General features: G+C 45.8%; 1 protein-coding gene across 1 annotated transcript in view; it reads right to left on the reverse strand.

The window, feature by feature from the left end:
- DIS3L2 (DIS3 like 3'-5' exoribonuclease 2) overlaps positions 1–15,144 on the reverse strand; it is a 249,191-nt gene that overhangs the window by 58,429 nt on the left and 175,618 nt on the right. Inside the window, exon 15 of the mRNA XM_065410584.1 lies at positions 397–476. Within this exon, the coding sequence (XP_065266656.1) occupies positions 397–476 (80 nt within the window). The remainder of the gene's footprint in view (positions 1–396; positions 477–15,144) is intronic.

The raw sequence follows: 15,144 nt of genomic DNA on the forward strand, positions 1-15,144 counted from the left end.
GGAGATGAGGTGTTACCTCCATGCCATCAAAATCACCCCAACAAAGTATCCCAGAACTTCAGAGCAAATATTCCTTCATTGGAGAGCGCAGGGCAGATTTTCTAGAGCGCCCAGCAGCTAACAGCTGCCATGTAGATAACTAAAGATTTGAGAATGTGGGTGCTGTGCACTTTGGAAGATCTGGCCTCACTTTTGCCCGACATTTGTGCATGAGGCCTCTGCAAGTCACTCTCCGTCTTAGGGCTAGGCTGAAAGCTACTGTAATCTACATTTAAGTAGTACAAGCAGTTCTGATCCTTCTGCCAATGAAAGGGAATGTGGGGCACATCAACAGTGACATTTTCCGTTAGGTGCCCCTTCCTATCTGCCCTGTGTGCAATCATCTGCGGGACTTACTTGTTGCTGTCCCGATACTGATAGATATAACAGCCTTGAGGCATCCCGCTTTCCTTGTCCAATGTAAACGAGAGCTTCAGCTGCAAAGGGGGAAAAAAAGAAAAGAAAAGAAAAGCACATTTAGGCTGAGTTCTCACTCACTACAGCAACTTCATGAAAGGCTTGTGGGAGAAAGCAAGCTCACCAAGACTGACACGCAAACACTGTGGCCTGGAATATAACACGGGGTTCCAAACCTCAGCGAAAAGTCACATGCATTGCAGAAAAGCTCTCTCTTTTTCCACCCTTTGTTACTATAAAGTGTTTGTGGTTCCTCTGAAATGTATGGGTCATAACGGTTCACCCCTCCAAACCCACCCACACACACATCCCTTCACCAAAGCTATTGCGGTTCTCCTCAGACACTAAAGAAATGAGTGTTCTCCATCAGCAGCTGTAGTTCCCACGAGCCTCTTTCTCTGAAAGCCTTCCCGGCTTCATCTCATTCCTCCAGTGCATTAGAACAGAGGAGAAACCACAGAGGGAAAGGTGACAGATTTTTCCTTCTGGGCAGAGTTATTAAAGAGCTGTTAGGAGGGTTTGTAGTTTGGACCAGCGTCCAGCAGGAGGCTAGGATGTGACCTGGAACGCTGCTTCCATTGCCACTCCAAGACGGTATTCGGTAAGAGTTTTCATATTTCATATGTAACCTAGTCCAGTTTTATTTAAGGGGGAAAAACCGAATCCTGTTTCGATAGCAGTCGGAACAAAAGGAGTTCTGCAGGGAGAACTGGTTAGTGAGAATGTCTCTATACCCTAAGCTACCAGAAAACAGAACGGGGCTGACCTTTCAAATATGGAGGTGTGGCTTTGGCAGTCTGGGGGTCCCTCTTGATTGAAGCGGAGGCGGCTCTGATCAAGAGGAATCATAACATGCTGTACCCAAGAGGTGGGTGGCAGCATTTGGCTCTATTTACAACAGTTAGGTGCAGCCCTCATGCTCCTGGCAAATCACACGTTTCCCCAGCCTGGCAAAGTTTGGAGACCCCAACGTGTATTGTGCACTTTGGACAGAATAGGCAGTGTGCTTTGGAGAAAGTAGTGATGGTATTTATGTACCAGGGCCCAGATTTTAAAAGATATTTGGGCACCAAACTCCCATTGAAACCAATAGGCATTGGGTGCCTAACTATGTTTAGAAATCTAATCCCAGGTAGGACTGCTTTAGTTTTGATCTAAGCTGAATGGAGTAATATCAAAGAAAGGGTCTCATGAACACCTGGATGCTGAAGGACCCTTGAAATGAATTGGGGAGCCCATCTCTTTTATAGAGGCTTGACCCATAAAATTTGAAGTGAGTTTATTATGGTGGGTCTGCTCTTTTTAAATGCAGGGAGATGAAGAGTCCACTGTTAAACCACTGCATTTATTTACAAATTCCTCTGGCTTATGAACTCCAAGGAAATTGCTAACAGAAATTAACTGCCTATTAGGGAGAAAACACTGTATTAAAACATTTTTTACCAGTAGACTGTTAACACAACCGATGTTCTGGATCATTAGCTGTTGTACAGATTTTTCCTTCTCGACAGGATAACGAATACAAAGTAACACAGTGTGCTCTTGCACAAATAAAACGGAAGCTGCTGAAAACTCAGTCATCACTGATCCTGAATAGAGAATTAAGTACAAGGCTGAGATCTAACCCACCGGAACTGCTGCATGTCTTGCAGTTCCATGCCAGGTGACTGAAATACACTCCCCCTTAGTTATTTACTGTGCACATCGTTATGCCATGCATACTCCTTGGACTTACCGGTAAATAAACACATCCTTATTTTGCGTCAATCCATGTAATAAGTGCCATAAGAACATAAGAATTGCCCTACTGGGGCAGACCAAAGGTCCATCTAGCCCAGTATCCTGTCTACCAACAGTGGCCAATGCCAGAGGGAATGAACAGAACAGGTTATCATCAAGTGATCCATCCCCTGTTGCCCATTCCCAGCTTCTGGCAAATAGAGGCTAGGGACACCATCCCTGCCCATCCTGGCGAATAGCCACTGATGGACGAAATGCCATGTTCCATATACTCCTATTTCCTGTGAGTAGCTACCTTTCTAGGGACACAGTTATCTTACTTCTAGCAGCAAATTTCTAAGACCCACCTGTGGAACAACTAGAGCGTAGTGGACCGAGTAAGGAGTTGGGAGCTGCCAGAAGAGAAATGGGTTTTATTTTCAATTGTGCCAGTTTAACCAAAGCTTTCCGGCCTTTGTAAAACATTTAGGCCCTGGGGGAATCACTTGGGGAATCCATATCCCAAGCCAAACTAATACCAGCTATCCCTGGCCACAGCTCCACACAAGCCCTGGAGAATCTGGAAAAGAGGCAGTAAATCACATTTCAGATTTATATTGAGGGAATAAAGCAAGGAAGGTGCAAAATTGTATGTCTGATTTCAATCAGCCTTGACAAAACAAATCCGACGAGCACCCATTGACATCGTTATGAAGTCTGTCCATGTCAGTCTTCGATCGACACCCATGAGAACTAAGCTACCCTCAGTGCTCACATTTTGCCCTGTCACAATTCTGGTTAATCAAATCAGCCTCTCTAGTGCTGCACAACTAATCTTCTTTTCTCCAGCAAGATGCACTGCTGGGAATAAGCTCCACTCACGGAGACAAGGAAGGAAGAAAAAAGTTTGGGAAGAGAAGCCACCTTGTTTTCATAGAACACAGTCAGACACACAGATTTCTGGTCACTCCAGGGGAAAGCCAGCAGCTAACTAAGCTACCAGGTATGGGAGAGTAAACCCTAGACGGTCCAAGGCAGCAGTTGTAGGAGTGCACCCCAGTGCTTGGGGGTGCTGAGTCAAGTGGGACCTACCTAAACTGGCCAGGACAGGCTAAGTTTGACACTATGCATTTAGGCTTTTGTTAAGTTTAACCCTTTTCTCTCTGCTTCTGGTGTTCCTATGGATAAGTAACGGATATTCTTTTGAAGAAGCTGTTCCCCATCACTGCATTTACCAGCTGGTTGTAGTTCCCAGAGAGGACTCTGCACCAGGAACCACATTCAGCTGGACCTGCTGGAGGTGATACGGTTAGAAAACGGGGCGTGCTGTAGTCTGGTCATCCAGACAGAAGTGGGGTGCATTGCAGGATTCCACTCTGAGAGAAGTGCAGGTCACTTGAAAGAAATGCCCACAGAGAGAGATCCCAGCTACCCACAGCTCACCCCTTAGCCATAACAGTTGATGGTAGATGCATGCTAAAGCGGGCATGGAAAGAGAATGGCTCCTCTGCTGACCTGTTGCAGCAGCACTTGCTAAAGGCTAGAATGCAGCAGTAGCCGAACAAGGAGCATTGTCAGAGGGTAGAGTGAGAGGCTAAGGGCCGGGCTGCTCTTTGCACTTTCCAGTTGGTCACCACTGCCAACAACAAAGGGCCTTGTCTGCTTCTGCATCTGTAATGCCCTGGCCAAGCTCTTGATGGGGAGTTGTGTGCATGCACATGGGGGTTCACACTGGATTCTGGCTGAGTTCTGGTGTTTGTGGGGGAGTAGAGGTGGGCAGAAAGCCAAAAATAAGAATGGAGAAAAGCTAAGAGATTCAACGGGGCTAGAAGAACCAGCTGTGCACTGTGGGATGCAAACTGTCTCACACACAATTTTTGAGTCTAGCCTTAGTGGACTGTAATACGCTGCCCATGAGGACTTTAACGCTGGATTACTGGTTTCCCTTCTCCATTTAAATCATTCTAAAGAGACAAATCCATAACGGGAGGCAGGAGCTCAAACCCCGCTGCCTTTTAGTGGGAGATCGTATCGGACAGTCCCATCAACTTCCAGTGGGACTTGTGCTTCCAGTTACGTAGGTGCTTCTGAAAATCCCACCCGTACTTCTTTAGATCTTCTCACCGCTACAGCAAATCTACAGGGACTTCCTAACGCACGCCTCAGAGAACCAGCTGCATGAACTATGTCTGCCCGCGCAGACTCACTCAGGCACAGACTGTCGGAGTAAAATACCCAACAACGTGGGAGAGGGCTTAGTTTAGAGCAGAGTTGGACTTTTTATACCTCCGCGTATGTATATAATTGAGCAGACATGCCAAAATAGCTCACACAATCCACCTAGAGTATCAGTATACCTATTTCTCAGACTGGCAAACTGAGGCACTGGTAAACCAAGTTAAGTGACTTGCCCAATGACACAGAGAGGCAGTGGCAGAGTTGGAAATAAAACTCACACATCCTTTCTCCTAGTCCCTCTGAAGACCCCTGACCACCAGACAACACCATCCTTACTATTTCATCCTATATAAGCATCTTCTCCATTCACTCTTGCCCAAAACCCATTAACTAAATAGTAGGAGTTCTATTGATTAACTGAATTAAGAAAGTCACATGGGAGGTTGGGGGGATTTACTAGTACAGTAGATTTCCCTGAGCAGTTTATCTGCATTATCATTCATCCCATCTGATTTTCTCTACAACTGCAGAGATGTCACTAGACATCCACAGTACAGAACCCAAATGTGCTGTTGCAACGCCCCCACTCTTCGTCCATTTGACAGCATCGCTCAAACAGCCGCAGGTCTCTGAATCTGCTCCCCCATCCCGCTCCTCATCAGCACCTAGAGACTTGCAGCGCAACCGGCGAACAAACAGGAACACAAAACACGGAAAGGCGACCCATCTCCAAATAAAAGCCTGCTGACTTTGTGCTGGGGGGGAATGTTTCCGGCAAGTTCAGTGTGACCCTGTCATGGTGACCAAGACCCCCTCAGAGCAGGCGATTTCTGGATTACGCATTTTCAATCCTCGGTTTTATCACACGCCTTCCGGCTCACTGGGGGAAGGAGGAGGGCATTAGCAAATGTCTCACCCATCTGTGTTCTTGTGCGATTTGGCTTGCACTGCCCCCTTCAGCGAGCACACCCTTGAAATCCACGGACTAATAAAGAACCGTGTCCAGTTCAATCGCTCTCCACACAAAGAAAGCCTCTTCACGCTATGTGGGCGAATTCCGTGAGAAAGGGAGCTGGAATGTGGCATTACTGAGAACAGAATCTTACCTACCAAACCAGCTTCATCAATAACGAAGATGTCGGAGGGGTAGGGAGGTATGTGAATAAGAGCTGTCAAAGGGAGTAGTAGGGCTCCTGGGTGGATGTAGTGCTGAATAGCCTCTCTCGCCATTAGCAGAGACAATTGTAATGCCCCAGACAAAAGTCAAGCAGCGGTTCATAGAAGCCAGAGATGGATGAGATCTATCTGATCAACGCCATTCTCGACAGAGGTCATATCACACTGATTCTGAACCACCTTAGCCCAAATGTCTTCATTCAGAATACCTAGCCCACTCTATCTCCGCAAAACACCACAGCTCCCTGGATTGTTAAATACTCCCCTGCCCTCTATTTCTGTCATCCTGGAGGGGAAAACAGAGTCAGTCGAGAAAGAGGATGTTCTCCGATTCCTGCACTGCCTGCCATCAGAAGATCTCAAAACTCCATACAAACGATTAAAGCCTCAACATGCATCCCAGGCAGGAAAGGATTAGAACAAAGAGCAGGAGGAAGATAAGTCCAGGCAGAGACAAGAATAGAGTTCTGCATTACAACGAGAGACAGTGCTGCCCAGTGGACAGGGCACTGGACTGGGATTAAGGAGAGCTGGGTACTGGGGCTCTGCTATTGGCCTTGAGGAAGTCACTTCCCTCCCTGCACTTGTTGCCTGACCTGTGAAATGGGAAAGTGATACTCACACTCCTTTGCAAAGTGCTTTGGGATCGAGGGCTGAAAAGCTTATACAAGCGCTAGGTTTTACTATTATTTTCTAACTCCATGTTCCCAGCTCTCACCCTGCCCCCCTGAATTCTCTGCCCTCCAGTCACAGGCAGGGCAGGGGCATTTTCTCTTGGACCAATGACTTCTAGTTCTTCCTACCGCCCACCCAGACAGGCAGCACCCTCCGCTGGCTGCATCCCTCCATCATTCTGGGCAGGGACTGCTTCTATCTGCGTCGGTACAAAGTTCAGCCCGGGTCCGGACTGGGGCATTCGGGTGCTGCAATACTAGAGCTGTTTATTAACGGTCAATAACTGTTCTGTTCACACCATCCCGTACGGGACCACTCCCTCTAGTGCACTAGCAGAGCCTGGCAGAAACAAAGCTGAATTCATGGGGATGGGGGGATATCAGCTCCTGTTTTCAGGCAGGTTCCTGCCCTCATTCCAATTTGCTCACACAGGGGAATTCGCTCCTGTGCTGAAGCCCCTTTGCACCAGAGAGGGAACAAAACTCTCCAGGGGATGCTCACAGTGCAGTTAGACCACTGGGGGAGTCTCAAAGCTACCTTTGCCAGCTCCACACCTGGCCAAGGCCGGCGAGGGGCCCCTGAAGGTGTAGGGGGCCTTGCGGTCTGGTGGTTCTGTGCCACTGTAGTGGCCCACAAGGGTCTTTGGAGGAAGAGCATAATTTGGGCTATCCTATCCCACACCAGGGGCTTTCCCTTTGTCCCTGGCCCAAAGACCCCAAGACTGGCTGTGGTTTTGACAATTCAGCCAGCAGCTGTCCCCATTTTTAATCAAAAGGTTTAGACCTGCAGCAATTACAAGCCCAGGCATGTGACAGAGCCAGACAGCTCAAATCAGGATTAAGTGTTAGGAAGGAGCAGCCTTCCGGCTTCTGACCCTTTGCCAGTACCTATATTGCGTTGACTGGGCGAATGTTTGCACCCCTTGAGAAATGGTTTGGCTTGGTTCCTCTTTGTTCCCAGTCCTTGGCTCTCACCAGAGACCTTCTGTCATCTGACAGAGAGGGGAGGTTTTTCAGATGCACGCCCCACGCCAGAGATGTAGTATCAATTCAACTTAAATAAGCAGGTCAAACGTTTCAAGTTTCCCAGTCCTGGAGCAATTTAGGGGGCAGACTCTGCCACGCTTAGTTCCGTTGAGTAGGAGCCTAGTTTGCAAGCAGCTTCATTGCAATTGATGGGAATTCAGGATTCCCCTGAGCGAGAGTTTGAGGAGCAGAACGTGGTCCGAAAGGCACAGAAACGTCACTGATTCGAAGGTTCTATGAAAAAGAACAGAACAGAACAGAGTCTCCTGAATGTTTTGGCCCGTGTTCAATTCTGCCAGCGTTACGGCTGCATGCCTCTCCCTGGGCCTTGCTTTTATCGACAAGAAAGAGGTGACTTCGGTATTGCCCTGTTATCAAGTAAGTCCAAGATCTGGTACTGAACCTCTCTCTAGGAACAAAGGTTTCTCACTCTAAGACAAGCTCCAGAGAGTTTTTTAAGAACAAACTTAGTGAACAAGCAGGTTTCAATGCCCCGCCCAAGCTTCAGTTTTGACCTGAAAAAAAAAGCCCTGAAGTCCTGACACTCCACTTTTCAAACCACAAAAAATGAGCCTTGCTCCAGTAACGTAATTGTGGAGCTTTCTGGCACCTTGTCCTTTAAAAATACATCCATCTGCCTGCACACAGGGCCATCAAACTCAATCTTGTTCAGAATGGATTTCTCAATTCATTAGAGCTGGAAAGTCTGTAGTGATGCTGGCCGGTCAGACTGAACGATCCCTAATAGAAGCGCAGTCTGTAAACCTCACAGCTGTGTTTTCACTTAAAGAAACTTACATTGAATGCGGTGCGTCTCCTCTCTCCAGAGTGCTTTCCTACTCTCACTGCAGTTAGAAACTTCAGGAGAGTGATCTCTAACAGACAGTCTGCTTCGCTCCGGTTGTGCCTTTCTCCTGAAGCCCAGAAGAGAAGGCCAGAACGTGTCTAAGAAGAGAGTGATCGAAGGACCCTAGCCAGGAAAGCTTGTTGCTAGATCAATGGCCTTTACTGGGCATGTGCGAGGCCCTTCTTTTTGCCTTTAAGGAAAGGGGGCACCCCTGACCAAGCTAAGCGTCTAGTTACAGATTTGCTGTTCCCACTAGTTTAGGCAGGCCTTGGGTGGTCACCTGACATGTTTGCCCTTTTGCCTCTTCAAGCATGGTTTTCAATCCTCCCCATTCTCCTACATTTCTAGTTGCCATTCACAGAGAGAAACATGAAGCACAGTTATTTCTGCCTCTGTGCTCACAGTCCTGCTTTCCTGCTTCTCCCTGCAAGGCATGGATGGAAGCAGGACAGTGAACCAGTCCCTGCCACCAGCCCCTCAGACGAGAGGAGGGGGAGAGGGCATTTGCAATGACTCTCTCCTACTCCCAACCCCACCCATAAATAAAGCCATCCACCACTGAAATCTTAGCAACACCGAGGACCATCAGCCAAAATACAAAGCAGGAACAGGAAGGGATGAGCAATTGATCAAACTGAACAATCAAAGGAACCTCGAACAAGCTAACTTTTTCGCAGGACAAAGGCATTCAGAAGTGTCTGCTTGTAAAATGATAGGTCCCAATCACAAATATCCCAGAAAAAAACCCAGGCCAAGCCCTTCATTTATGATGCAGAGACGTGACTTAGGACAAATAAACCACAGAAGAAAGTTTTTGATTTATTTTAAAAGTTCATTTCCTTTTCATTCACAAACTTGTATTCAAAGCCTTGATACCTTCAGTGGGGGAAAGTTCCTTCCTACTCACTTCTGCCTACAAAGGGCTCGAATAGCACAATTAGCCTTGGGTTTTATTTGTTTTGCATCATTCAGTCATTTCAGGTGCCACCATCACATCCTGTGTCTATGGACCTGAGCCAAGGAGTTACAGGCTCCAGAGATGCATTCACACGTGGACAAAGGGGCAACCCTTGAAATCTAATCCACTGTCTAAAAGGATTTTTAACCACTTCCTGGCATTGCTTCTGCTCCTGCCCCGAGTCCTCCGGCCAACGCTTGTAGTTTAACAAATTGCAGTGAAGTATCTTTCCTCTCTCCGGCTGCTGTGTGAAAAGCCCACACAAATAACAGGGGGAACTGGACTGACTATACAGAGGAAACCGACCATACACAGAGCACTGCTCAACGCACACACACTGGGGAAGGGGGGCAGCAAGGGTGTTTTATTTAGCTAATGTATTTTATAGGCAATGTGGGTGTTACTTGTAACCCTATGCTAACAAATATCTCACTGAACTGTTTTTCACTTACTCCTTTGGGGACTAGATACTGGTCAATGAAATTAAAATATTTTACAATAAAAGCAAAACATCCCTAGGAAATGCCACATTAAAAAAAAAACAAAAAACATGGCACTAACGAGATGCACGTCAAACTTCATTCCTTGATCCTTTTGCTTTTCTTACATCCTGTCCCTTCGTCTTTGTTTAAAACATTCCCTGATCTTCAGGGCAGGGAAAGGAACTAGCCTTCTTGCCGGTCTGTACTGCAGCTCGTACGCCACTGTTGCCGCTAACTGATAAAACATAATAGGAGTGATTGATTTGACTTTTAATCTATGCCAAATTATGTGGAGAGAGGCACCCGAAGAGCCCCGTGCAAGGCTCCTCTATTACAGTTTTTGCAGGTGACAGCTGGAGCTGGACACCTAGATTTTTCTGTGTATTGTGTGTGGCTGAAGAAGGCGGGGTGGACTTTGCTGTCCCTATTATTTGACATGATTATAATCTACATTTGTATTTTTCATGGGCCGAGAATGAACAGATAGGCAGGTTTTATACGTTAAAGTGTTTAAATCAGGCCCCCAATGTAACCCCGGCATTAAGAACAGTTTTTGTTTCTCCCTAATGTGCCCATTAGTAACCACCGGTGCAGGGAGGATACAGGGCGGGAATGGACCTAGGGTCTGATCAAATAAGGCAAATCCTATTTTCTTAGGTTTGTTCCTGTTAACTGTTTTCCCCTGCTAAGATGTTAATGAAGCTCACGGATCTCAGGCGCACAGATTAGTCTGGGATCCAGGCACTGTCTCATGCCTTAGGGATATTTGTGGAGTTACATCTGAAGACAGATCAAAGCTCATTACTTTCCACCCAAGAGATAAAGACACAAAAACACGGACAGTACTGTGCTGACATGATAAGGGCTCTGCCAAGTAACAAACACAATCACAAAAGCCTTTCTAAATTGTTTTTTGATGACCATTAAACTGGAGCTGGAAACATTCCCTATTTATAAAAATACCCTATTTATAACACACACTGATTTCTGTTTAAATTCCATCCCATTCTTTTACAGACACTCGGGAGTACGGTGTGAAATTTCTAGGGTCCCTGGAGCCATAAAGTCCAGATTCCAGCGTGGCTTACTCAACCTTTCATCCCTCCCAGATCGATATTTTGAATACCATGCACCTTATTGTAAGGGGTTGTTATGAACTGTGAAGACCTGTCTTCTCTGTGTGATCACAGATGACATAACACTTTTCACTAGATTGCCGGGTGTGGTCCAATGTCCTAAGTCAAATTTCCCCTTCCCACACTGATCTAACAGTATGCTAGATGCCAGACTGGCTCCAGTGTTCCATTCTACAAGGGGCTGCATTTCAGCAATGAAGCAATGTCTGTATGTACTTATTTGAAAGGGGCTCTGGGATCCTTCAGTATGAAAAGGTGCAATAAAAAAAAAGTAAGGTGGTATTTTTATACGGCCAAAACAATGTCTGAACCTGCAGAGTCACTGTCAATCATAGGATTGTAGTGGGTGGGGTATGATCCGTGAGGTTCTTCCAGCATTTATGCACAGCAGGCTGTTTATAACTCTTTATTTGACATTGTTATTTAACATACATAAGGGGCTTGACAGGTTTTATGCTCAGTAGCTGTGGTTATGGTTTGCAAGCAGTATTGTGTTTTTGCAGGTACATAAAATCTAAAACCATATTTTTAAAACCAGTCACAAATCTATGAACTTTTGTCATTATTCCTTCTCCCTACTAAATCTAAACCACAACACAAACACACACAGGATCAGGGAGCTCAGATGTGTACAAACCAAGTTTTAAGTTCCAAAGACATCAGGGATTTATTCTGCTGTTTAGACTTGTGGGTAACAAGCACACTGTAGGATGAGAACGGGAATCTAAAAACTGAACCAAAGCACGAGGTATTTACTAAATAGCCTGCTTCGGCACGTGTAAGAAAATTACAAGATTTCCTCCCTTTGGGAGCATAGTATACTTGCAACCTGATCATGTAGCATCATAAAATCTAATCATTCCCTTCCAGCTCTTACCCCCACCCACTCCCAAAGAAGGTCACAGGACAATTGAAATTTCAAATTCCTGGTTTTAATATACATCCCCATGCTGTAAAGTCCATTGGGGCAGTGATGAAAACATTAGTTGGATGTGTCTTTTGAAATAATCCTCACTGTAGATTCCAAAAAGTATCTTTCCCTATAGATGCCTGACTTTTGTAGACCAAGACAGCTGCAGCAGTCTTCTCTTTTTCACAGAAAACTTGCCTTATTCAAGCCTTTCAACTGGCCAATTTTATGGATTTGGGGGAACTGAATAGTTTTTCCCCTCTGGTCAGTCCTTGATTTGGAGTTGTCCCTATTAAGGGCCAAGTTTTAAAGAGCAGAAGCCAACACAACACTTTACAGAGACCCTCAAAGCTCTCAAAATTAGTTATTTATTTTAAAAAATTAAATTACAGGAGACGTTCAGCTTCTCAGTCATGTTTCCATTCATAGTGTTTTGGTTTTTTAAAACCTTCGAGCCCAATCCCTAATTTCTCCATGGAAAGACACTCAAGACAACACTCACAAGAGAACAGAACCAACATGATCCTACCAATGCAGCCTTAATTTGCTCTTCTGATTTTTGAAAGACACCCTTCAGAGTAAATACAACCAATATCTCCCGAGTTCCTTATGAAGGAGCCAGAAACAATGCCCGGAGAGTTAGAAGGGAGCTAATAAATTCTGAAAGTGTAGAAAAGGGGAGGGGGTTAAGTCTGGTGATTAAATTAGCTGCTGCATGAACACATTCCAATGCACAACATCACTCAAGCACTGGACAAAACATATGGCAACAATGGAAAGTGCTGCCCAAGAGGTCACCTTTAATATGATTAGCTATGGACGCCTGAAACGAGATCTCCCAAATGCCAATGTGCTAAATCTCCATTATGAAGGGCAGAGAGCACCCTCTCAAAGCCTTTCAGGCTCTGTGAATCCAGCACAAATGGCTGCTGTATGTTAAGTGATGTGCCCAAGTCCATTGAAAATAGGACAAAAAATGGGCATTCAGGATACTCAATTTACTGAGAGTGGCATTGTTCCCGCCTTTCCATGGCACCAGCAGGGGTAGTCTCCAGGGTGCCCCATTTGACAGCTGGGTCACACCACGTGCCTCCCTATTCCACTTGGACTTTTCAACTCCTCTGGCCTGCATTCACTAGCAGAATTTGCTTCTTTGAAGTTATAGAAAGCTGCCTCATCTATCACTGACATGAAGAGCTTCAAAAGGCCTGGGAGTTAATTCACTTCTTTACAACTGGAAAGGCTTTTGCTGCGAGGAGGGAGGGAGGCAGTGGAGGAAGAGTAATGAAATCCAAAGGAAGCCAAATGATGCTTTCCTCCATTAGAAGCCAGGGCTGGAAGTGCTCACTGCTGGCACAGCCCGCGGTGGGAGAAAGGAGACTCTTTGGGGAGATGCCATTAGCTACTTCCAAAGGCCTCGGTTCATGTTTACCACAGCCACCGTGTTACTTCACTTGAGATTTTTTTCCAGTCCTGGTGACTGTACTGTAGCATTTACTGAGTTTGTTTGGAAGCCCTGCTCGCAGAAAGGAGAAGCAAATTGCTTTTCTAAAGGGCTTTTTCTTTTTTTAATCAACCCTCATGCTGCTTTCCATAAACTGAGCCCGAGCTGATTTTCCCATTTAAAACAGAAGAATGAAGGCCCCTGCTAGGATTCACCCGTTTCAGTTATTTCACAGCCATCTACCCACGCAACGTGAGCTATTAACCTATGGAGCAGAGGGACTGAGAGCAGGCTATGGTAGAGCAGAGCTATGCTACCACGTCTGCACTAGGGGGCATCTCACACCCCAGGATTTCTTCCTAGCAAGTGACACTTCAGCTCTTTAAAGTAAAACCCAATTACAGTAAAAGCAATAACCAGCAGGTTATCTTGTTGACGATAATGAAAAGAAACACTTGATGATGAGATTAAAGATAATCACGTGAGTCATTCTGCATGACGACTTGTATGTAATCAGGTGAAGCTCTTTAGTCCACTGAACTATACCCCAGTGTACTGCGGGGCACAGAGCAGAGCTCCTTGAAAGGTCTCTGCAGGCTCTGTTTTTAAATGTATAAAACTCTAGAGAGTGACTAATCAGGTGCAGACCCTAAGGCAACCTTCCGACCCACACTCCACATCTACCTGCTGCTGCTCCTTGCTTGGGTGAAACTCACTGAGATCATCTCAGGGAGCACACAGCTCATCTCTGTATGGGTCCCTGCAGTTACAAAGATTTAGTGACAACGCACTCGCAAATACACCTCTACCCCGATATAACGCGACCCGAAATAACACAAATTCAGATAGAACGTGGTAAAGCAGTGCTCGGGGTAGAGGTGTACATTGTAGGTAACAAACCTGCCCTGGTTCCTATTGGTGATGGGGAAAAGGTAAGAAACCACTTGATAAGTTCTTATGTTCTTACAATCAACGAACGTCCATGTCCATAAATCCCAGCATCAATGAATACAGCACAGAACATTCCACCTAAAACTATAGGCAACACTGAGCATGCACCGTGCAATCTTCAGTCTAGTGGGAGGTTTTTACCCTCTTAAAAATAAGGGGCTGGAGCACACTGACTTCAACAGGAACTGCTAGTGCTCAGCATGTCTGAAAATCAGGCAAAGGTTTATAATGGGAACACTGACAAAACAAGGTAGGTTCAGCATTAATAGGTTTTTGGAATCTCCCCCTACATAGCTCCTAGTTCTTGGCCTGCCTTAAGTCTTTACCCCAAACTGCACTTTGCAGAAGAATGAAAGCTAGTGGCTGTTTGTGCAAAATGCGAATTCTCCGTGTCTGGCATAAAGACAGCCACAGACCTACTGAACAATCACAGCCTGGATAAACACAGGACTGCCTGCCAGGGGTCCTAGTCAACAACAGTCCAAGAAATCCACCAAATGGAAGGATTCAGTCGAAAGATGTAGGTTTCTGTTGGCAGTTTTATTAAAGGGGGTAAGTTTAGACAGTGTTGCTCCATTGTGTCTTTCTGGGCACGGGGAACATATTACAGGAGGAAAAGTTCACTTATTTGCTTTCATATTCTACATGAGACAATAGCTTCAAAATCGTAAGTGGGAAGGGACATCAACAAGTTCATGCCAAGGAGTAGCTGTTTCTCACAAAGGTGAAGGATGTGGGTATTTGGGGTCAGCTCTTTGAGCTTAACATCAGAGCTGGATTTCGTTGTCATAAAAAAAGACTGCCTATGCATCATCTTGTCAGCCTTGGCATGTTGAAAACCATTGCTTCAGGTCATTGGCTCTAGTGGATACCCTTGACAGTGATGGAAATCCCATTTATATACAGTATTTACACCTGGCCACTCTCTCAGTGTTTACTGTCACCGTTAGTTTATTTTACCCAGCTTTCACAAAGCACAGACACACTGTGGTAGCAGAAGCTCCCTCTAACTGGTGATGACGTCAGGAAACACTAGTGCCTTACAATCATTCCAGGGACAGCAGGCTGGGTATTACATGACTGCACTGAATACGCCACTCTAAAGGAGCATACTGAACTACTAGCAATTCTCTACCTCTACATACAAAAGTTTGTAGCCTCAAACAACACAGCCACAGCAGACCCTT

This window comes from Emys orbicularis, chromosome 9, assembly GCF_028017835.1.
Source record: "Emys orbicularis isolate rEmyOrb1 chromosome 9, rEmyOrb1.hap1, whole genome shotgun sequence".
NCBI classification, from domain to species: Eukaryota; Metazoa; Chordata; order Testudines; family Emydidae; genus Emys; species Emys orbicularis.